Source organism: Odocoileus virginianus, chromosome 30 (genome assembly GCF_023699985.2).
Source record: "Odocoileus virginianus isolate 20LAN1187 ecotype Illinois chromosome 30, Ovbor_1.2, whole genome shotgun sequence".
Classification (NCBI taxonomy): Eukaryota; Metazoa; Chordata; class Mammalia; order Artiodactyla; family Cervidae; genus Odocoileus; species Odocoileus virginianus.
In genome coordinates, this window is record NC_069703.1 from 4868615 (window position 1) to 4892533 (window position 23919).

Here is a 23919-nt window from a genome sequence, read left to right on the forward strand (position 1 = left end):
ATTTATTTTTCTGGAATTGAGCTGCAGGAGTTGCTTGTATATTTTTGAGATTAATCCTTTGTCTGTTGCCTCATTTGCTATTATTTTCTCCCAATCTGAGGGCTGTCTTTTCACCTTGATTATAGTTTCCTTTGTTGTGCAAAAGCTTTTAAGTTTCATCAGGTCCCATTTGTTTATTTTTGCTTTTATTTCTGAAATTCTGGGATGTGGATCATAGAGGATCCTGCTGTGATTTATGTCGGAGAGTGTTTTGCCTATGTTCTCCTCTAGGAGTTTCATAGTTTCTGGTCTTACATTTAGTTAATCCATTTTGAGTTTATTTTTGTGTATGGTGTTAGAAAGTGTTCTAGTTTCATTCTTTTACAGGTGGTTGACCAGTTTTCCTAGCACCACTTGTTAAAGAGGTTGTCTTTTTTCCATTGTATATCCTTGCCTCCTTTGTCGAAGATAAGGTGACCATAGGTTCGTGGATTTATCTCTGGGCTTTCTATTCTGTTCCATTGATCTATATTTCTGTCTTTGTGCCAGTACCATACTGTCTTGATGACTGTGGCTTTGTAGTATAGTCTAAAGTCAGGCAGGTTGATTCCTCCAGTTCCATTCTTCTTTCTCAAGGTTACTTTGGCTATTCGAGGTTTTTTGTATTTCCATACAAATTGTGAAATTATTTGTTCTAGTTCTGTGAAAAATACCGTTGGTAGTTTGATAGGGATTGCATTGAATCTATAGATTGCTTTGGGTAGTATAGCCATTTTGACAATATTGATTCTTCCAATCCATGAACACGGTATGTTTCTCCATCTGTTTGTGTCCTCTTTGATTTCTTTCATCAGTGTTTTATAGTTTTCTATGTATAGGTCTTTTGTTTCTTTAGGTAGATATACTCCTAAGTATTTTATTCTTTTTGTTGCAATGGTGAATGGTATTGTTTCCTTAATTTCTCTTTCTGTTTTCTCATTGTTAGTGTATAGGAATGCAAGAGATTTCTGTGTGTTAATTTTATATCCTGCAACTTGACTGTATTCGTTGATTAGCTCTAGTAATTTCCTGGTAGAGTCTTTATGAAACAAAACTTATATTTAAAATTTCATTCTGTTACACACTTAAGAAATATATTTAAGGTTGGGGGATTATGTGAGCATTAGACAGCATTATGGAAGGAAAGTTATGACAAACCTAGATAGCATATTAAAAAGCAGAGACATTACTTTGACAACAAAGGTTCGTCTAGTCAAGGCTATGGTTTTTCCAGTGGTCATGTATGGATGTGAGAGTTGGACTGTGAAGAAAGATGAGTGCCGAAGAATTGATGCTTTTGAACTGTGGTGTTGGAAAAGACTCTTGAGAGTCCCTTGGACTGCAAGGAGATCCAACCTAAAGGAGATCAGTCCTGGGTGTTCATTGGAAGGACTGATGAAACTCTAATACTTTGGCCACCTCATGCAAAGAGTTGACTCATTGGAAAAGACCCTGATGCTGGGAGGGATTGGGGGCAGGAGGAGAAGGGGACGACAGAGGATGAGATGGCTGGATGGTATCACTGACTCAATGGACATGGGTTTGGTCTCCGAGAGTTGGTCATGGACAGGGAGGCCTGGCGTGCTGCAATTCATGGGGTCGCAAAGAGTCAGACATGACTAAGCAACTGAACTGACTGACTGACTGACTGATACTTCCGCGGCTGCGATGGACCGTGCAGAAACGTGCCCAAGGTCAGGAGCGGCAGCCGAGAGGAGCAACCCCACGTCCAAGGAGCAGTGGCTGCACGGAGGAGGGCCAAGAGGAGCTACCCCACGTCTGAGGTCAGAGGCAGCAGCGGAGAGAGGCGACCCCACTCCCGAGGTCAGAGGCAGCGGCCCAGAGGAGCTACTCCACATTCAAGGTCAGGAGGGGCAGCCGTAAGAAGCTACACCTCGTCCAAGGTAAGGAGCAGCGGCTGAGCTTTGCTGGAGCAGCCGTGAAGAGATACCTCATGTCCAAGGTAAGAGAAACCTAAGTGAGACGGTAGGTGTTGTGAGAGGGCATCAGAGGGCAGACAGACTGAAACCACAATCACAGAAAACCAGCCAATCTGATCACAGGACCACAGCCTTGTCTAACTCAATGAAACTAAGCCATGTCATATGGGGCCAGACGGACGGGTCATGGTGGAGAGGTCTGACAGAATGTGGTCCACTGAAGAAGGGAATGGCAAACCACTTCAGTATTCTTGCCTTGAGAACCCTGTGAACAGTATGAAAAGGCAAAATGATAGGATACTGAAAGAGGAACTCCCAGGTCAGTAGGTGCCCAATATGCTACTGGAGATCATTGGAGAAATAACTCCAGAAAGAATGAAGGGATGGAGCCAAAGCAAAAACAACACCCAGTTGTGGATGTGACTGGTGATAGAAGCAAAGTCCTATGCTGTAAAGAGCAATATTGCATAGGAACATGGAATGTTAGGTCCATGAATCAAGGCAAATTGGAAGTGGTACAACAGGAGATGGCAAGAGTGAACATTGATATTCTAGAATCAGCGAACTAAAATGGACTGGAATGGGTGAATTTAACTCAGAGGACCATTATATCTACTACTGTGGGCAGGAATCCCTTACAAGAAATGGAGTAGCCATCACGGGCAACAAGAGTCCGAAATGCAGTACTTGGATGCAATCTCAAAAATGACAGAATGATCTCTGTTCATTTCCAAGGCAAACCATTCAATATCACGGTAATCCAAGTCTATGCCCCAACCGGTAACACTGAAGAAGCTGAAGTTGAACAGTTCTATGAAGACCTACAAAACCTTTTAGAACCAACACCCAAAAAAGATGTCCTTTTCATTATAGGACATATAATATAGGGGACTGGAATGCAAAAGTAGGAAGTCAAGAAACACCTGGGGTAACAGGCAAATTTGGCCTTGGAGTACGGAATGAAGCAGGGCAAAGGCTAATAAGAGTTTTGCCAAGAGAATGTGCTGGTCATAGCAAACACCCACTTTCAACAACACAAGAGAAGACTCTACACATGGACATCACCAGATGGTCAACACTGAAATCAGACTGATTATATTCTTTGCAGCCAAAAATCGAGAAGCTCTATACAGTCAACAAAAACAAGACCAGGAGCTGACTGTGGCTCAGATTATGAACTCCTTACTGCCAAATTCAGACTTAAACTGAAGAAGGTAGGGATAACCACTAGACCATTCAGGTATGACCTAAATCAAATCCCTTATGACTATACAGAGGAAGTGAAAAATAGATTTAAGTGACTAGATCTGATAAACAGAGTGCCTGATGAACTATGGAAGGAGGTTCGTGACATTGTACAGGAGACAGGGATCAAGACCATCCCCATGGAAAAGAAATGCAAAAAAGCAAAATGGCTGTCTGAGGGGCCTTACAAATAGCTGTGAAAAGAAGGGAAGAGAAAAGCAAAGGAGAAAGGAAAGATATTTCCATTTGAATGCAGAGTTCCAAAGAATAACAAGGAGAGATAAGAAAGACTTCCTCAGCGATCAATGCAAAGAAATAGAGGAAAACAACAGAATGGGAAAGACTAGAGATCTCTTCAAGAAAATTAGAGATACCAAGGGAACATTTCATGCAAAGATGGGCTCAATAAAGGACAGAAATGGTATGGACCTAACAGAAGCAGAAGATATTAAGAAAAGGTGGCAAGAATACACAGAAGAACTGTACAAAAAAGATCTTCACGACCCAGATAATCATGATGGTATGATCACTCACCTAGAGCCAGACATCCTGGAATGTGAAGTCAAGTGGGCCTTAGAAAGCATCACTTCAAACAAAGCTAGTGGAGGTGATGGAATTCCAGTTGAGCTATTTCAAATTCTGAAAGATGATGCTGTGAAAGTGCTCCACTCAATATGCCAGCAAATTTGGAAAACTCAGCAATGGCCACAGGACTGGAAAAGGTCAGTTTTCATCCCAATCCCAAAGAAACGTAATGCCAAAGAAGGCTCAAACTACTGCATGATTGCACTTATCTCACACGTTATTAAAGTAATGCTCAAAATTCTCCAAGCCAGGTTTCAGCAATATGTGAACCATGAACTTCCAGATGTTCAAGCTGGTTTTAGAAAAGGCAGACGAACCAGAGATCAAATTGCCAACATCTGCTGGATCATCGAAAAAGCAAGAGACTTCCAAAAAAACATCTATTTCTGCTTTATTGACTATGCCAAAGCCTTTGACTGTGTGAATCACAACAAAGTGTGGAAAATTCTGAAAGAGATGGGAATACCACACCACCTGACCTGCCTCTTGAGAAACCTGTATGCAGGTCAGAAAGCAACAGTTAGAACTGGACATGGAACAACAGACTGGTTCCAATAGGAAAAGGAGTACGTCAAGGATGTATATTGTCACCCTGTCTATTTAACTTATATTCAGAGTACCTCATAAGAAATGCTGGCTGGAAGAAACACAAGCTGGAATCAAGCTTGCTGGGAGAAATATCAATAACCTCAGATATGTAGATGACACCACCCTATAGCAGAAAGTGAAGAGGAACTAAAAAGTCTCTTGATGAAAGTGAAAGAGGAGAGTGAAAAAGTTGGCTTAAAGCTCAACATTCAGAAAACTAAGATCATGGCATCTGGTCCCATCACTTTATGGGAAATAGATGGGGAAACAGTGGAAACAGTGTCAGACCTTATTTTTCTGGGCTCCAAAATCACTGCAGATGGTGACTGCAGCCATGAAATTAAAAGACGCTTACTCCTTGGAGGAAAGTTATGACCAACCTAGACAGCATATTAAAAAGCAGAGACATTACTTTGCCAACAAAGATCCATCTAGTCAAGGCTATGGTTTCTCCAGTGGTCATGTATGGATGTGAGAGTTGGACTGTGAAGAAGGCTGAGCGCCAAAGAATTGATGCTTTTGAACTGTGGTGTTGGAGAAGACTCTTCAGAGTCCCTTGGACTGCAGGAAGATCCAACCAGTCAATTCTACAACAGATCAGTCCTGGATATTCATTTGGAAGGACTGACACTGAAGCTGAAACTCCAATACTCATTGGAAAAGACCTTGATGCTGGGAGGGATTGGGGGCGAGAGGAGAAGGGGATGACAGAGCATGAGATGGCTGGATGGCATCACTGACTCCACAGACATGAGTCTGAGTAAACTCTGGGAGTTGGTGATGGACAGGGAGGCCTGGCGTGCTGCGACTCATGGGGTCGCAAAGAGTCGGACACGACTGAGCGACTGAACTGAACTGAACTGAAAGAAACTAAAATGACTCACTCTTCTATTGCTTCCATATTTTTTAGGTACAATACCTTGTTTGTGCTGTTTCTTCATCCAAAATGTACCTCTTCCCATCCTCTCACGTTCAAGTACTACCTACATTTCATGGTGAAGTCAAATGCTATCAGTCCACAAAGCCTGTCTTGATATCTTTTCTCATGGAACTTCTTTAGCCATTCATCCATATTACATTTATGTACTTTCACATAATGATAATATTTTATTATGGTAATTCTATAATTTATTAGCTGCATCACTCAACTAAATTGTATATCCTGACGGAGGAACCATGCTGACTCTTTTTTATCCTCTTTTCCTAAACCAAATAAAGTTTGCATGTGATAATCCACTGAAGTGGCAATAGCAAAAAAAAAAAAAATCTGACAAAGACCATACAAGTTCACTCATTCTAAACATGGACAGTTTATAAGAGATTACTCCTGAATGAAGAATACTGGTCCAAAGAACACCACCTCAAAATCAGAAGAAAGGACTTCTGGTGGTGACCAAACTTGGTGAAGTTCATTAGAACCTATCTCTGTCACTGATCACACTGAAGACAGTAAGATAAAATACAAAAACCAACAATTCACAGATTCTAAAAAGTAAGCAATAAGAAGTGAATGGAAGAAAAGTTAGCGCTTGAGGGATGACCAGCAAGGCAGTGGTGACTTTCCTGTACGTGTGCGTGTGTGTGTGTGTGTGTGTGTGTTTTCTCTTCTTCTGGTTTTGACCTGAGCATGGGCCTGATGCAGGGAACCGTGCGGCAGGCACAGGTAGCAAAAACTCAAAAGAGAAGACAGAAAATAATCACTTGTGAGGCAGACAGCACTGAGGGGACCGCTCTGCCCTCCCCGCAGGTCCACCCCGCCGCATTACAGCATCGCCACCACAGAGCAGTGCTGATGCAGCCACCAAAACCCTGAGTGGAGTCCCTCTCCCTGGAGAGAAGAGCTGGAGAAAGGGACCTCTGTTGTGCACAGGGTCTGAGGGCTGTCATAACCTGCTCAGGCTGCTCTAACAGGAGTCAATCCAAAGTTACTCAGTATACAAAGAACCACAGTGTGACTAATTCTGAAAGAAACAGATGCTAAAATTATCAGGAAAAAACCCTCTAAAGCAGTCATCATAACAACACTTCATTTGGTAAAGGTGAGTATTTTTAAAAACAAATGGAAAGAGGTATTCTAGCAGATAAATAGAAAGTACAACAAGAACCAAATGAAAATTTTAGAACTGAAAAGGATAATATCTGAAATAAAAACTTCACTGTAAGAACTCAATAGTAGACAATCAGTGAACTTGATGACCTATGAATAAAAATTATCCAATTTGAATAATAAAAAGGATAGTAAAAAAAGAAACACAGTCTCAAAGACTTGTGAGAAAATATTAAAAGGTTTAACGTCCATGTCATTTGGGCCAGAAGGAAGAAAGAGATTGGTGTGGAAAACATTTGAAAAAACTGTTGAAACTTTCCTAAGTTCAGTGAAACGTGTAAATTCACAGCTTCACGAAACTCAATTCTGAAAAGGAGAGACTAAAAAACCAAAACCCCCCCACCCACATCCAGCCTCATTATAATCAAACTGCTGAGAACCAAAGATTTGAAAAAACATATTTTTAAAGCATCAGACAGTAATAATATATTACATTTAGATGACAATTATTCAAAAGAGTGCAGATTTTGTATCAGAAATCATGGAACCAGAACACAGTAGAACATATTTAAAGTGTTGAAAGAAAAGAACTGTCAACCCAGCATTCCATGTCCACCGAAAATATCCTTCAAGAATAAAGGCAAAATGAAGATGTTCTCAAAAGTATGGGCCAGCAGATCTGCTCTAAATAGATGCTAATGCTAAAGTTCTTCACCCTTAGGGGAAATGATGCTACAGTGAGTTTTAGAAATAAAGAAGGAGCAAAAATGGTAAATAGAACAGGCTATTTCCCCCTCTTTAGTTCTTTCAAATGTATATGGATACTGAGGCAAAATGCTGAGTGTGTGTGGAGGGGCAGATTTTCGACGCATGTAAAACATACGACTACGGTGGCATAATCAGGGGAGGGGGAGGGCACTTGTACAGTTACAAGGCGTCTACGTCTTAACTGAAGTGGTAAAACATCTCTAGATAGATTGTGAAAATGTGTACTGAAAAATAATGCAAAGTATTATAGTTAAAAATTGATAAATTAAAATGGGATACTAAAAATGGTGATCATTCAAATATTCTAAAATAACAAGAAATGGGGAAGAGGGCAACAAAAATCAGATGTAAAAACAAAAAAATAATAATCTGTTACATCTAATTTCAATGATATTAACCACACCATGGCTGGATGGCATCATCAACTCAATGGACATGAGTTTGAGAAAACTCTGAGAGATACTGAAGGACAGGGAAGCCTGGTGTGCTGCAGTCCATGGGGTCACAAAGAGTCAGACACGACTTGGCGACTGAACAACATGATGATATATGTAGCATGCACGGAAGGAAGGAATTTAGATATATAGCAGTGGTGTATTTCAAAGGATTAAAATTCTAATTTTAGGATTAGTTTCCTAAATTATCAACTCCTCCCTCAGCTGGGATAGTATATGAAAAGTATCTAACACAAAATCAGGTCTTTAGTAAGTGCTCTGTATTAGATATTATTATCAAGTAAGTATCTCTGGGGAAGGAAGAAGACACTGGCAAGGAAGACTTATCTGATACTTCAAAATGATCAAGCATGCGCGCTCACTCCCTCAGTTGTGTCCGAATCTTTGCAACCCTTTACGGGCTGTTGCCCGCCAGGCTCTTCTGTCCAAGAAATTTTCCAGGCAAGAATACTGGAGCCTATTGTCATTTCTATTACAGGAAATCTTCCCAGGGATAAAAACCTGTGTCTCCTACACTGGCAGATGTCAATTCTTTACCACTGAGTCACCTGGAAGGCCCTCAACATGATCACCTTAACCTATTTCCTGAAACCTCTCAGTAAAAGATTACCAAAATCATTGACCAAAAAACCAAGAATGAAAAAACATTACTATTTCCTTCTCAGTAAGGTTTCCAACATTACTTATTTCTAATAATACAAAACTTTTACAAACAAATAGCAAACACACAGGGGTTATGACTCATTAAAACTACTTTCTACCTCCTGAAATGGGAGTTCATCTTGAAAAATAATCACTGAAAGATTTGGAATCTTAAAAGTGGAAATATTCATCAACAGTTCCAGTATTATTGAAATATGACTGGACCTAAAAGAAAGGGTATTTATTTGCTAGAAACTAACAAGCATATTATTTTCCACTGAATAGATAACAGTTATAAGAATAGGTTTAGATGTCCTTCTAGGTAGAACAAAGGTATATAAACTGCAAATCAAAATAATAAATGCATAACTACTACTACATGGGACATGATCAGTTATTTTCACGACTGTTTGGGAAGAACAAGGTTTTTTTTCTGAGAGGGAAACAGCAGCAGCAGCAGCAACAACAACTGGACTGTTATTGAGGCTGAAGATAATTGGTCCCGCTGGACAAGGTAAAAGGCAGACTTCTTTAGTTTTCTACTGAAATTTTTAAAATGAAATTTTATTATCATTGTTACTTGCACAATGTTACATTTTTACTTCTGCAGCATGCTCACCACCAAAGGATTAGTCTCCATTCATTACCAAACCTTTGATGCCCTTTGTCTATCTCACCTTCCCCCAACACCCCTTCCTCGCTGGTACAGACTTTGCTCTCTGTCTCCATGTGCTCGCTTGTTTTGTTTATTATTTATCTACTTACTTATTTAATATTTCACACAGGAGTGAAAACATACAGTATTTGTCTTTTCCCATCTAACTTATCTCACTTAGCATAGTACCCTCAAGGTCCATCCATGTGGTTGCAAGTGGCAAGATTTCATCTTTTTTATGGCTGAGTAGTATTTCCTGGGAAAGTTTAGTCCTTTTACAATAGTCCAGTAAATAAATGCTATAAAAATCCGTATGTCAGGATCATTTGCCGAACAGTTAAGAAATTTGTTCACTGTAATTTTAATTTGTAGAATAAGTTTCATAAAAATTACTCATAAAAACTTAATAAAAACTGGTTTTTACACATAGTGGCTAATTCTATTTTAAAAATTTACACGCCTCAACCATTTTTACTTTAAGTACTATCATATCAAGTATTTTTCCAGTAGTAAGCTAACAACTAATCAAAACATGTAACACAAAACTTAATGTTTCCTGCTGATGGTTTACCTGTGCTATTGCTAATATGCTAAAACCTCCAAGAAGACTGGCCCAGTGATAGAAGACCCTTCATTATGTGACCTTGAAAATAACGCAATTAATAATTGTCCTCACAGGAGGGCAAAGTGAAGTCCTTGGCTTCTGAAAGGCAAGACCCTGAGGAAAGGTGAGGTTGGATGAGCCTCAAGTATCCTCCCAGCCTCATCTCCATGGGTTTTATCTACTAACCATGAGATTCTAGGAATAGCACCACTTTTTGAAAAGCCCCAATCAGTCCAGGACCCAGAAATGTATCCATACCACTTAAGGTGGTCCCACACCCAGTAGGACTAAGACATCATCACCAGAAATTTACCCCTGCATGTTTCATTAACCTACAATAACAAAACTCTGTGTTCTATGAGAATACACATTTGGGACTTCACTTACTTACGGCAGGGTTTTGCTCTATTTGCTAAAATTGATTAAAAATTACGCAAAAGTCATCTGAGGTTTTTAGTTTAATTACTACTGTCTCCAATACTCAACTGCTCCAACATTAACTGGAGAAGGATGTGCTCGTCCATATTTAATTTAACTAATTAATTAAGCACATTTTTTCAATACTCTGAAAGTTTACTAGCTACATTAAAAAAGGTGTACAGATAAATAAATCTATTGATTGACAGAGAATATTTGTGAGAAAAACATTTTCCTTACATTATGATGATCCCGTTATCAATAGAAAATGAGTCAGAAGGTAATCCAGCAATATTCCATGCTCGAATTGTCACTGCTTCTCCCAGAATATTCATAAGGGAATAATCTTCAGAGCAGGGGATATCTCTTCTTTTGCACAAATTTGTCCACTCCTTGATTTGGTTCTTTGAAACATACACAGAGAGATATAAAAATGAGGCTGGAGGTTACCAAAAAAGTATTTTGTAAAATCCTCAATCATACTTTGAGCCAACAAACCATGGTTGAAACTACCTTAAAATTGACTTGTGTTCATCATATTTTGAAGTAAAATTATAATTCAGAAACTCTACTATGTATTCAAATGAAAATTCTATCTACTGTTAAGATAAAATTTAGATAGATCACTTACTAGTGAATTCAGAACTCCGTATATGGAAAAAATAATTGCTGATTACAATTCTAAAGCCTCATTTGACCAAGTAGATGGAGATTACCATTTTTTCTATATATTTTCTTTAAGTTATGACTATCAGTATCACTATAATACTGTGCTATAAAAGTAAATCCAATGTGAACCTGCAGGGGACACAGAAAACATCTGTGTCCGCCTCTCACTTATTCTGGGGAAGCGACTACAGCAGGGGTCTTAGGCACCAATAAGAATCAGGGCACACACCAGGGTTCTGGATACCCGACCTGGGGCAAAGCATGCTAGGATGCTCAGGAATACAAAATGGTACATCAAGCTTGGGTTCATACTCAGAAAATCAGAAATCAAGGTCCAATATGAGGTTACAGATCAAAGGGTTCAGAAATAGTGGAAGACATGACTGGAGAGAAAATAGGTTAGGAAGGGGCATATATATGTGGTATTGATACCAGTCCATGGGCAAATGAGGGTGCTGTGCGTGCCAGGTGTGTGCCTAGCTGAGAGGCCATGGTGGGCACTAGCATCTCCCTCGGGCTCCTGCTGAGTAGACTGGACCAATATTCCTTTGGCGCATGAAAAGGCTATGACGATTTGGGGACAACTGATGCCTTTCACCACCTTGCTTACCTGGTTATTCCCTAGAATAGCCCACAGCTGCATCTGCGTGATGTTCTCTCAAGAGTCAATTCAGATTATGCACCTTTGGCAGGAATATTGACGAAATGATACTGTGTTCTTCTCACTGCAGCCCATCCATGGCACAGAATTTCACACTGTCCATTTATAGATGATACTTTTATTTTGATTAAAGTGTTTCCTGCCAGGCTTTTGTGTCATAATTATATGAGCTTAGGTGTGATTAAACTTTCTTGGATGGTGGGACACCACATAGAGTCACTCCTTAGATGAGAGGCAGAACTCCATCACTCAAAGCTCCGAATGAGAGAAAGCTGCCCCACAGGACGCTACACCTGGACACAGGGAAATGGTGAGCCGCAACTGTAGGGGGCAGTCTGCAAACGCCAAGCAGAGTGGGGTGGAGGGGCCAGGTTTCCCGGGCTCCCTGAGGACTGGTCTCCTGAGTACTAGTCCCTGGGAAGCAAGGACTAGGTGTCTGCGGGGGTCTCTGGAGGTTGTCAAAGTGAAAGTCACTCAGTCGTGTCCCACTGTCTGTGAGTCCATGGACGATACAGTCCACGGAATTCTCCAGGCCAGGATACTGGAGGGGGTAGCCTTTGCCTTCTCCAGGGGATCTTCCCAACCCAGGGATCGAACCCAGGTCTCCCACATTGCAGGTGGATTCTTTACCAGCTGAGCCACAAGGGAAGTCCTCTGGAAGTTGGGTATGTGCCTATTGTAACCCAGGATTATCATAGCCTGATAAGGGAAATGGTTGAGGTGAGGGCTTAGCAAACTGCCCATAAAAGGGAATTCAGAGTTGTTAATCATGATTCAAGACTGAGTGAAGGCAGCACACTCATGAATACTTAATAAGTATCGTCTGCATTTTTTATTTGGCTTGATTTGGCTGCTGGTATTAGAACAGATGGCCTGGCCATTAGAGTGGAGGGGCAGGGAGCATCTCCAGTTTGACTCTGCTTCCTAGTACACAGTTCCTACGGGCATGTTTTGGTTTTTTTGTTGGTCTGAAGATTTGGGGGGTGGTCTGAAGGTTTTCCAAGATATAGCTTGGAAAATATATGCTGGTGTAGGCTTCATAGCCAATGATACAGGAAAGAATAGGGAAAAGGAAAGCAACAGTTGCTGTGGAATGCTCTCTCTAGTTGACAGGTATGGTATGTCATCACAGATGAACTCTGGTTAGAAGTTTAAGTGGCTCAATTCAACATCTGTAAGAATGCAGCAGCAGAGAATAAGCGAAATTAACATGAGGGCCTCTGAACAAGCAAGTAAAAATACAAGCTAAGAACCCTAGCTAATAATCAGGTGGCAAAACAGATGGTGGAAATGGAAAACTGACCATTAAGGGTGACATCTTGTTTGGAAGAAAAGCTATCACAAACCCAGACGGCGTATTAAAAAGCAGACATTACTTGCCTGACAAAGGTCCGTATAGTCAAAGCTATGGCTTTTCCAATAGTCATGTATGGATGTGAGAGTCGGACCATAAAGAAGGCTGAACACCGAAGAAATGATACTTTTGAACCGTGGTGTTGGGGAAGACTCTTGAGAGTCTCTTATACAGCAAAGAGATCAAACCAGTCAATCCTAAATGAAATCAATCCTGAATATTCATTGGAAGGACTGATGCTGAAGCTGAAGTTCCAATATTTTGGCCACCTAATGTGAAGAGCCAACTCCTTAGAAAAGGCCCTGATGCTGGGAAAGATTGAAGGCAAGAAGAGAAGGGGACAACAGAGGATGAGATGGTTGGATGGCATCACCGACTCAATGGACATGAGTTTGTACAAGCTCCATGAGATGGTGAAGGACAAGGAAGCTGGTGTGCTGCAGTCCATGGGGTCACAAAGAGTCAGATGTGACTGAGCGACTGTACAACAATTTGGTGAAAGTATGTACCACCACCAGAGCAGTTTTGACTTTGATTATCGGTAGGGAAAAGATCTCTTAAAAGGTTCGAATTAATTCAACTCCAGGGCCTGTATATCCTTACAACATTGTAGAATTTTGTCTTTGAGACTGGCATGGGCATTACAATCAAACATGTGGCCCCAGTTATGCCAGGAGAATTGGAATTTTCTACATTTTATCATGAGGAGTACTAGAAAATCTAAAAGGGTGGATGAATAATTGACAACTACTCAGGCTCGAGCCTGGAGAGAGGGGCTGTAGCTACTTACTATGGGCTCTTGGTATCCCGAACCTTTGATGTTAGAGTTAAAAAAAAAAATACAAAAAAAAAAACCAAGATTGTTTTAAGGCCTTTTGCCTCACTTGGGTTTCCTAGTAGCAGACTCTGACATGAAGATTTATGTGAAGTGATTTATTAAGGAAGAGATATTAAGAGAGGCAGTATAAGAACAGGGAAAGAACCAATAAAAGGTGGAGGAAAGTTCTGCACAGGTAGTTTCAGCTTGATCCTACAGTGGGTATAATTTATTCCTTGGATTTGTGTTAACCAGAAGGAAGGGAGACAGACCTTCAGGCTCTCACACCTGTCTTTCTTTAAAGCCCACCTCAGAGAAGTAAATTCCCAGGCAATTTTAGCTATCCAAGCACTGGGCAGAGTGGGTTCTAAGAACCCAAGGCGGAGAAGGCAATGGAAACCCACTCCAGTACTCTTGCCTGGAAAATCCCATGGATGGAGGAACCTGGTGGGCTGCAGTCCATGGGGTCGCTGAGAGTTGGACATGATGGAGCGACTTCACTTTCACTTTTCACTTTCATGCATTGGAGAAGGAAATGGCAACCCACTCCAGTGTTCTTGCCTGGAGAATCCCAGGGACGGGGGAGGCTGGTGGGCTGCCGTTTATGGGGTTGCCCAGAGTTGGACACGACTGAAGCGACTTAGCAGCAGCAGCAAGAACCCAAGGGAAGTCAGCCAAAAAAAGCCACAGGTGCTGGTTGTGTGACGTGAAAGCACAGGAAGCCAGGTGGGGATCTGGGTAGAGAAGTGAAGTTGCTACTATTACCCTTGTGTTTAGAATCAAATGGGAAACTTTTGATGGGGTAAAAACTGCCAGCTGCCCTGACCCAGGAGAAAGAGAAAAATGATTACAGAGTAGGAAGTGGAGAATAAATTCAAAGGAAGGAACAGTGACATTAGAGACTAGATAAGTAAAGGCCTAGGTTGCTACAGTAAAACAAGGAAGAGATAAAATTGCCTTCAAGTCTTCTTAGATGGGATGGGATGATGTGTCTACTCAAATCAGCGGTGGGGACAGTAGCTGTGAGTTCATGGAAGGAGCTATGAGCTTAGGTCTTGAGTCTAGCTGAAGTGTTGCTTTGCTTCTGTCAGTAAATTTCAAGGTCTCAGTTCTGGTCTCAGTGCTTTTTGGAAGCATTTGTGTGGATGGTCTAACTGGTAGCCCTCATGCTAGGGGAAGCAAGTGACTAGGGAGTGAGCACAAGATGCTGTGTTTTGGAAGGAGTCACTGAAGAGGGCTGGATTTGGAGGGGTGCCCAGGATGCTGACTTTCAGCATGGCGCTGGACCCAGAGCAGACACCCAGGGATGGTGGGGACTAACAGAGCAGTGTGGAGGCCCTGCAGCTACTTCCTCCATCATTCCAACCTGACGTAGAAGAGTAGAAAGAGGGCTCAGTGAGGATTCGGGTGATGACAAGTCTCTTTTCTGCTCTGTCATTAACCGACTGTGTGGTTATGAGCAATTTTCTTAATCTTTATAAGCCTTAGGCTCTGAAACTGTCAAGCAAACAAGCGTCATATTAAATGTTAATTATCTGAACTACAAGATGTCAATGCTATCAGTTCAGTTCAGTTGCTCAGTCATGTCCGACTCTTTGTGACCCCATGGACTGCAGCGCACCAGGCCTCCCTGTCCATCACCAACTCCCAGAGCCTGCTCAAACTCATGTCCATTGGTCAATGATACCATCCAACCATCTCATCCTCTGTTGTCCCCTTCTCCTCCTGTCTTCAATCTTTTCCAGCATCAAGGTCTTTTCCAATGAGTTGGTTCTTCTCATCAGGTGACCAGAGTATTGAGGTTTCAGCTTCAGCATCAGTCCTTCCAGTGAATATTCAGGACTGATTTCCTTTAGGATGGACTGGTTGGATCTCCTTACAGTCCAAGGGACTCTCAAGAGTCTTCTCCAACACCACAGTTTGAAAGCATCAATTCTTCAGTGCTCATCTTTCTTTATGGTCCAACTCTCACATTCATACATGACCACTGGAAAAACCATAGCTTTGACTAGACGAACCTTTGTGGTAAAGTAATGTCTCTGCTTTTTAATATGCTTTCTAGGTTGGTCATAGCTTTTCTTCCAAGGAGCAAGCGTCTTTTAATTTCATGGCTGCAGTCACCATATGCACTGATTCACTCTCCTCTTTCACTTTCACGTAGAGGCTATAACCGTAGATAGTTGTTCAGACACAAATGAAGACAGAAAGCTAAGAAGAATATGAAACTCATGTGCCAGGACAAGGGCTTCCAGAACCCAGAAGCCTGAAGACAGAAGCACGATCAATATGAGGATTTTAAACCAGTTTGGCTAAAAGCAAGCAAACAAACCAAAATAATGGCCTCTAAGAACCAACTCTACTTAAGAGAAACCTTGAAATCAAGTGAATCTCAACTGAGACCAGGAACAAAATAAATGCTTTGTAAAGTGACAAAGCCCCACTTTAGAAGTGAGTTTTCATTTACTCTTTCTCTCCTTCCTTGACACCAGAAGCTACTGCCAAATGCTTCAAATTTCTCTTTATTCTCATTGCCTTCTTCTGCATTGGCAGGGCCATGTCCTGGGTTGTATTCCTAAAGAGAGCTGAAGAATATGCTGGGTCTCATTGAGAAAGAAACTGAAAAGTGGAAGAAAAAAGCCGGGAGAAGAAGCAGGGTTAGGAGTGGGGTCAAGGATAAGACTGAGGCAGAATTCATCAGAGGGGTGGGAATTTGAAGCAGGGAACTTGGTATTCATTTTCTTAGGGAAGATCCCCCGATCAATTGTTTTTAGGCAGGTTCATCTTTTCCTAAACTAAAACTAAAGGTTTAGGAAGCTTTAGCTTCTGAAGTCATTTGGAAATGATTTATTATTGAGACTCATTGAGAGTAGTTGATTTAACAACATAAAAAAAAAATCCTGATACCTTTATACTTGTTTATTTTTTTTTACTAGGGCCTACCATTTCACATGATATCCTAAAGTAGATCTTTTTGTTTCAAAAATAATTCTAAAACAATTAGAAGAGTATTTAATATAGCATTTTTTGGTCACCAAGCTAACTTACTGAATAATTAAAATACACAACTAAAAATCACTTGCAAACATTTTTCTCCCTCATACTTAGCAAGAACTCCAAACAACAACAACAAAAAAATGCAAGATTAATGTTGGTTATACCAGGAGGATCAAGAGGGGACCCTAGAGGTGGACAAGTATTCCCTACCTGTCGATAGTTAGATGTGAAGGCTCCAAGATAAGCCACGACCCCTGAGGAAACGAGGATGTCCCCGGTCAGGTTGATGTATAGTTGCCCCAGCTCCAGAGCTGTCTGGCTCCATCGTGTTTTCTCACCCCCAAGGCCTCCGATCAATTGTTCAGCTCGTTCTAGCTTTTTGCTGCACAGGTCAACCTCAAAAAGAGAAGTAAACCTTTATCAACACCTACGAGGAGAGTAAGTTAAAAATTCTGCCAGATTTTAACCTCAGGGATAAATTTTTAAATTACAGTTACACCTGGAATTTTCTTTTTTTAACACTCTGTGGAAGAAAAATGTGCAGAAGTTCACTATGAAGACTGGAGAGTCGATGATCTTTTAGAATTTTTTATAGTAAAGAGAGCATTTTAATCTAATTTGTGAAACTCGTAACAGGTATTTATCATATAACACAAACAACTGCTCTATTTAAGGAAATGAGCTACAGTATGAGACAGTGAAAGTTTTACCCACCATTTTAATAATCAAAGTGCATTTCATTTTAAATATTCTATGAACGTTTCCCCCTCATTTAACTTATGGTTGATTTAATGATAATTTTAAAGGTTAAATGTTTAAAAGTTTTAATAATTTATGCTTACTTACAAAGCACAGTTTTCAAGCTGCTAAATTGTGTCAGCCTACTCAGACACTTGCAATTAACTTTAAATTAGGACTTCAGTCAATAGCTGAGAGCCTACTTTGTGCATAAGACTGTCAACCGAGTTTGATTATACATCATTAAGCAATGTTATTTTCAAAAAAGAGGAAGGATAATTACAAATGTGGAAAACTTGGGCAAAAGCCATTTTAAACCATGCAATAGCAATGTTCCAGTGGAATATCTGAATTATTTTGATTAATTTTAAGTGACTTATTATTTTTAGAGAATGACAAGGTTAAGTAAAGGTTATCTTAAAGTTCAAAATGAAATAATTTACATGAAAAGAAGTAAATAATTGATAAAAACAGAGACATTTAGATTATTTTGGAATGAGAATTTGACTTGTACTTTTTCCTATGCTATTAATATTTATATTAATGATAATAATGCCTTTAGAGTTAAACACATAAAATACCATAAAAGTTTATATAAAGATGGGTTTAAAAGAGCAGAAGGTATGTAATTAGTAAGATTTTTGATACTTCTTTAAAAACGTTTCCTGTTAATTTTCCCTCTTCTTATTCCCTTTTGCATCCTGGTTTCTTTCTTCACACATTTTTCTCTTTATTAAAATGTTAAATCAGGTCTTGGACCATAATAAAGCTGCCATCAGAAACTACTAAGTAGAAACATTTTAACCAAAATTTCTCTTTCAAAGCAAGCTTTTAGTACACATATTCATTTTACATTACCATAGTTTTCTAACATTTTATTATGAAAAATAATTTCAAACATAGGGCATAGCTGAAAAATGTTTACAGTGAGCAACCACATATCTATCTATTAGTTATATTATTTAAACTAAAATTGATCACTTGAAGACCATGCTTTTCAATAGGACACATTTTTAAGATTAGCACAATATCACAGATTGTACATATATAGAATTTGTGCACATATTGTATAGAAAGCAGCCCAGTAAGATGGGAAAGAGAAATGTATTAGAGTCAGATTGCCTGCACTTGGATCTAAACTTAGAAACTTGGTTGACCATGAGCAAGTTGCTTAACTTTTTTGTGCTTTAGTTTCTAGAAAATAATCTAAAAAGATTACCTCCCTCAGAAAGCTTTTGTGAGAATCAGTGACATACATTGCTCTCAGAAATTGCCTTGCACATGATAAGCACTCAGTAAATATTGACTGTATATCAAAATACTTGGACTTTTCTGGGGAACATAATCAGATCCCAGCAATTACTTTTTACAAAAGGTATCACTAAGCTGGAGTAATGATTTTAGTCTTAAAAACATTTCCAGTGGACACAGTATGGTTCTGGGTATTGAGTTCTAATCTCAGTTCTGCCATTAATTTTTATATAACTGCTACTTAACAATTTGGTTTTCCATTTTCTCACTCATAATGAAGGGAAGTGAAGTCGCTCAGTCGTGTCCGACTCTTTGAGACCCCGTGTAGACTACCAGGCCCCTCCGTCCACGGGATTCTCCAGGCAAGAGTACTGGAGTAGGTTGCCATTTCCTTCTCACAGGGATCAAACCCGGTCTCCCGCATTGCGGGCAGACGCTTTAACCTCTGAGCCACCAGGAAAGACTCATAATGAAGAATGATTTAAATAATTTAGCTCAATATTCTAGTAATCTATAGTAGAGATGGTTGGCAATTTTTTTCTTTTGTGGGATAAACAGCCAGATGATAAATATTATAGGCTTCATAGACCAAGAGGCAAAACTCAGAATATTATATAGAAACCTGTATAATCATTTAATATGTAATCATTTAAAAATGTCAAAGTCATTATTAGCTTGTGGGCTACACAAAGGTTGGTTTATACTGTGGTCCACTGTCTGTCAACTCCCGACCAGGAAGAAAACAGTATTGCTGTTTTTGTACCAGCGCGAACATTATTCCTATTTAGAGTAACTGAAGATTTCCCTATGTCTGTCTGTATTATACTATACCTGGTTTTCTAAGTCAGCTTTCTTTTGTTTATTTAGTTCGAGTGTGTCCTGAAGCCTGGCCAACTTGTCCTGAACTTCCCGAAGTGCTGCCTGCTTCTTTCTGAGACCATCCATAGCAATTTTAAGCTCCCCTTCAGCTGCAGCCAGTTTTATCTTTTTGGGAGCTACGATTTTTGCCACTCTGCCAAAAGTAAAATTGGAAAATTAAATACATGTTTAATATTCTAGTGTACTTTCCATCACTGAATTTACTTTTTAATTTTTTTAAATTATGAAAGAGGGATAACACATTTACAGGAGACTTGGAAAATACAGAACAAGATTATGTATAGCTCTACTATATATTACAATTATTTTAGATAAATTAAGATTTTCAGGTGTAGTTTCAATATCAAGCTCCCCAAATTGGTGAAACATACAGAAAGGTAGAAGGATATAGTAGACCTGAAAAGCACTGTGAACCAATTCAACATAATTAAGATTTATACAATTTTCACACAATAGTGGAATACATGAATTACTTTTCTAAAATCCTTATTATAACTCAAAACATGTCTTCACATAAAACCTATACTGATTTCTATATCTTATATTTAACAAAGTTAATACCAGCAATAAAATATGATTCTCAAAATAGATATCAAATATATATAATATTTTCAAATAAGTGATTGCATACGTGTGTTAGTCACTCGGCCATGTCTGACTCTTTGCGATCCCATGGACTGTAGCCTGCCAGGCTCTTCTGTCCCATGGAATTCTCCAGACAGGATATCTTCCCGACCCAGAGATCGAACCCAGATCTCCTGCATTGCAGGCAGATTCTTTACTGTCTGAGTCACCAGGAAAGCCCCTAAATAAGTGATTTTTTGAAACCACAGGTAAATATTAAATTGCTGCCGGTGTCAATTTTGGTGATTTTGGAAAAGGAGAATAAGCATATACATGTAAAATATTAGTGTTTATGGAAACTAGCCTAACTCATTAAGGCTTAATAACAATGAAGAAAGGAAGGGTATTTTATTTATGTCATTTTATTCTTTCATTTTAATTTTTATTATTTTGAGGATTAATCTTATTATTTTATTTTTATCTCAAAATAGTTAAAATGATATTGTATCCACCCATTTCTTCAGTTCCCCAACTCTTTTGTTTTTTCTCTTCCAGGCTTATTATATACATATAACAATGATGCTCCTGTCTTTATATTTTACTTTTTTTCAAATTTCAGAATATACCCTTAACTAAAACCAGATATCTTATAAATATGAATGTCAGTAATAAAAGGGACTATGTAGGGAAAACTAGAGATCTAAATTCTCTTCTAGAAAATGGAATCAGCGGTGTCACCATTCTAAATAAATGTATGTGTGCATGTGCGATCAGTTGCTCAACCGTGTCTGACTCGTTGCGACCCTTTGGACTGTAGCCCACCAGGCTCCTCTGTCCGTGGGATTGTTCAGGCAAGAATACTGGAGTGAATTGCCATTTCCTCTTCCAGGGCATCTTCCCAACCCAAGGATCTAACCTGTGTCTCCTGCATCTCCTGCATTGCAGGCAGATTCTTTACAGCTGAGCCATCAGGGAAACCCAAATAAATGATAAAACATTAAATTAAAATTTATCATTAACAGAATATATCCTTGTCCAAAACATATATACCATGTAATACAGACGTACACATCTCGTATACAAATAGAATTGTATGTGAGATTTAAAGATAGCCTGTAATAGTTGCTTTTCAAAGGAATAACCAACAATCTTTACTGTTCTGTATATGATATAAATGTTTCTCATATAATCATCTATAAAAGCTGTTTGTTTCATCAAAGACTATACGTTAAGCGTTGTTTTCAAAATGTGGTCCAAGACACGTCCCCTCCCCCTCAGGGACTCCAGTGAGGCCCTCCCTGTCAACTAAACATCTGTGTGAGGCTGTATTTTCTTCATAGATTGAATGAAGAAGCAGATCTGAGAATCCAGCAGTCTTCTCTTAAAGAACATAGTAGAGACATTTGCAAAAGTTTAAAATGCCACCACTTGTCTTCCAAAATTAAAAAAGAAGTATTTATGTAAAGTTTGTTGCTTTATAGAAATGAATCAGTAAATATATATTTTTTTAATTCTCAGTTTTAATTTCTAATATATTGATAAAAATGTTGGGGGTCTATAATAATTTTTTAGCATGTAAAAGGTTGAGATGGTCAGATGTCATCACCACCAAATCGATGGACACAAGTTTGAGCAAACCCTGGGAGATAATGAAAGACAGGGAAGCCTGGTGCTCCTCAGTCCATGGAGTTGCAAAGAGTCAGACATGACTTAGCCATTGAACAACAACAAAATGCTCCTGTGTCCAAGAAGTTTAAATATCATGCGCTATGCTATGTGGTTGGTACAGTCCTGTCTCCAGTAAGCATGCCAGAGCAGGCATTAGACCTGACTTTCTGAGGAGCCTCTCACCATGTAGCACATAGGTTTTATATTACCTGAAGAATCAACCTGAAAAAAAAAAGTTTGTTTTCTTTTTTGTCACTACTTACTTATCATATGAATCCATTGCTATGACCCATTTGCACAGGCCTTCAGCTGCTGTGGAAGCATTTCGTATCTTTTCTGGAACAAAATCTGGATTTGGAATATAATGTTTTCTTATGATGCTCATGTAAGCTGGAGGAATATTGTCCTTGTCATACTCATGAAGTGACTGCAGAAATCGAATGTCACCAAGGAGTCTTTTGGCAGGACCCCAGAAATCCTCAATCTTTTTCCCTGTACCTGTTGGGTCAGGGATTTTGTCAGCTTTGATGCCTTTCAAGATGCATATAGCTTCCATAACAAGCTTGACACCAGCGGGAGGACTCTTCATGGATTTGACCACTGTAATGTCCTTGAAATAACAACATGCAAGAATTGTTTACATATAACTTGGGTTTGGTTCCTATTTTCAAACTAAGCCATAAGATAGAAACTCGCTATTCACTGACAGTGATAGTGTCAGAAGCTGGTGACAGTGATAAAATTATATCATGAAGTGTTGAGAAGTTTATCTCAAAGTTAAAAATAAAAAAGAGTAATGCAAAAATACCCTGAGATCACTTATCACATGAAATCCACTTCAAGAACGCATGAAAGAGCTTTCTTTTGACTGTCCCAAAGTAAGAGCTTTGCTCCTTCTTAAAAACTATAAAAGTTACACATACAAACAGAAAAATACAGAGAAACTGTACATATGTCTCCTGTGAAACCAATCATATATAGTTAACTCCTGTAAACATCTTACTTTACGTTTCTCTACACTTTTTTCATGTGTGTATGCTATAAACCAGTGTATTTGCCCTATTTTAACCAGTGGAATCATAGTATATCTAATGTACATGCTCTTTTAAACTGTTCTATTTTAATAATATATAATAAACATACTCTTGTGCTAGTAAACATTTATATCATTTTTAATGCTGCATAGCTCTCTGATGTATAAATATGAACCATAATTCTAACACTCCATGCCTTTTTCTTTTTTACTATTACAATTAAAGTCTTAATGTCTTTTTAAGTTTTTGACAAATATTGACAAACTGCCCTGCAGAAAATATATAAGGGTGCCTATTTTATTACATATACCCTTAACAACATGGGTAAGCATTCTATCAGGCAAAAGAAATTTTATTTTGATTTGTATTTCTTTTGGGGCTTCCCTGGTAGCTCGGCTGATAAAGAATCTGCCTGCAATTCAGGAGACCCTGGTTCAATTCCTGGGTTGGGAAGATCTGATGGAGAAGAGACAGGCTACCTACTCCAGTATTCCTTGGGCTTCCCTGGTAGTTCAACTGGCAAAGAATCCACCTACAAAAACAAACAAACAAAAAGAATCCGCCTGCAATGTGGGAGACCTGCGTTCAATCCCTGGGTTAGGAAGATCCCCTGGAGAAGGGAATGACTACCCACTCCAGCATTCTGGCCTGGAGAATTCCATGAACTGTATAGACTTTAAATACAGAGACTTTAAATACAAGTGAGGTATGATATATTTTCATATCCTTATTAACTATTTGTGTATCCTCCTTTTTGAATTAGTACTTCTTCATATCATTTACTATATTATGTTAGAGCCATTTTTTCTATTAGTGATTTGTAAGAGCTTTACACACAGAAGTATATTAATATTTTGTTTCCCATGCAGTTGAAATATTATTTTCTTTAGTGTTTCTAAACTTCTATCCATGGTGTTTATATGAAATAAAATGTGTTGATTTTTAGGTACTAAAATTCATTACCTTTTTAGGTACAAAAATGTACCATTACATTTTAAGGTACAAAAATTCTCTTATTTATGAAAAATACAAGAGCGTAACCAGAGCATATATATTACAAACAATATTGCTTAGTGTTTTCTTCTCTGATTTCTCTTATACCAAAGAAATCTTCAGTCCTCGTTTATATTCCACAATTATTAACATCTGACCTACATTTTATACTATTTTATAATGTAATATAACTATTTATATTTAAACTTCAATCTGAAACCTATTTTTGAGGAGGGGGTGAAGAATGGATCTAACACATCCTGTCCTGTGTGTGCTGTGAAAGTCATTCAGTCGTGTCCAACTCTTTGCTACCCCACGGACTATACGGTCCAT

General features: G+C 39.0%; 1 protein-coding gene across 3 annotated transcripts in view; it reads right to left on the minus strand.

Moving 5' to 3' along the window:
• DNAH7 (dynein axonemal heavy chain 7) overlaps positions 1 to 23919 on the minus strand; it is a 258907-nt gene that overhangs the window by 71904 nt on the left and 163084 nt on the right. For all 3 annotated transcript variants that reach the window (XM_070458472.1, XM_070458471.1, XM_070458473.1), the window contains 4 exons: positions 21823 to 22169; positions 19280 to 19460; positions 16670 to 16855; positions 10205 to 10368 (listed from right to left, as the gene is read on the minus strand). In XM_070458472.1, coding sequence (XP_070314573.1) covers positions 10205 to 10368; positions 16670 to 16855; positions 19280 to 19460; positions 21823 to 22169 — 878 coding nt within the window. The remainder of the gene's footprint in view (positions 1 to 10204; positions 10369 to 16669; positions 16856 to 19279; positions 19461 to 21822; positions 22170 to 23919) is intronic.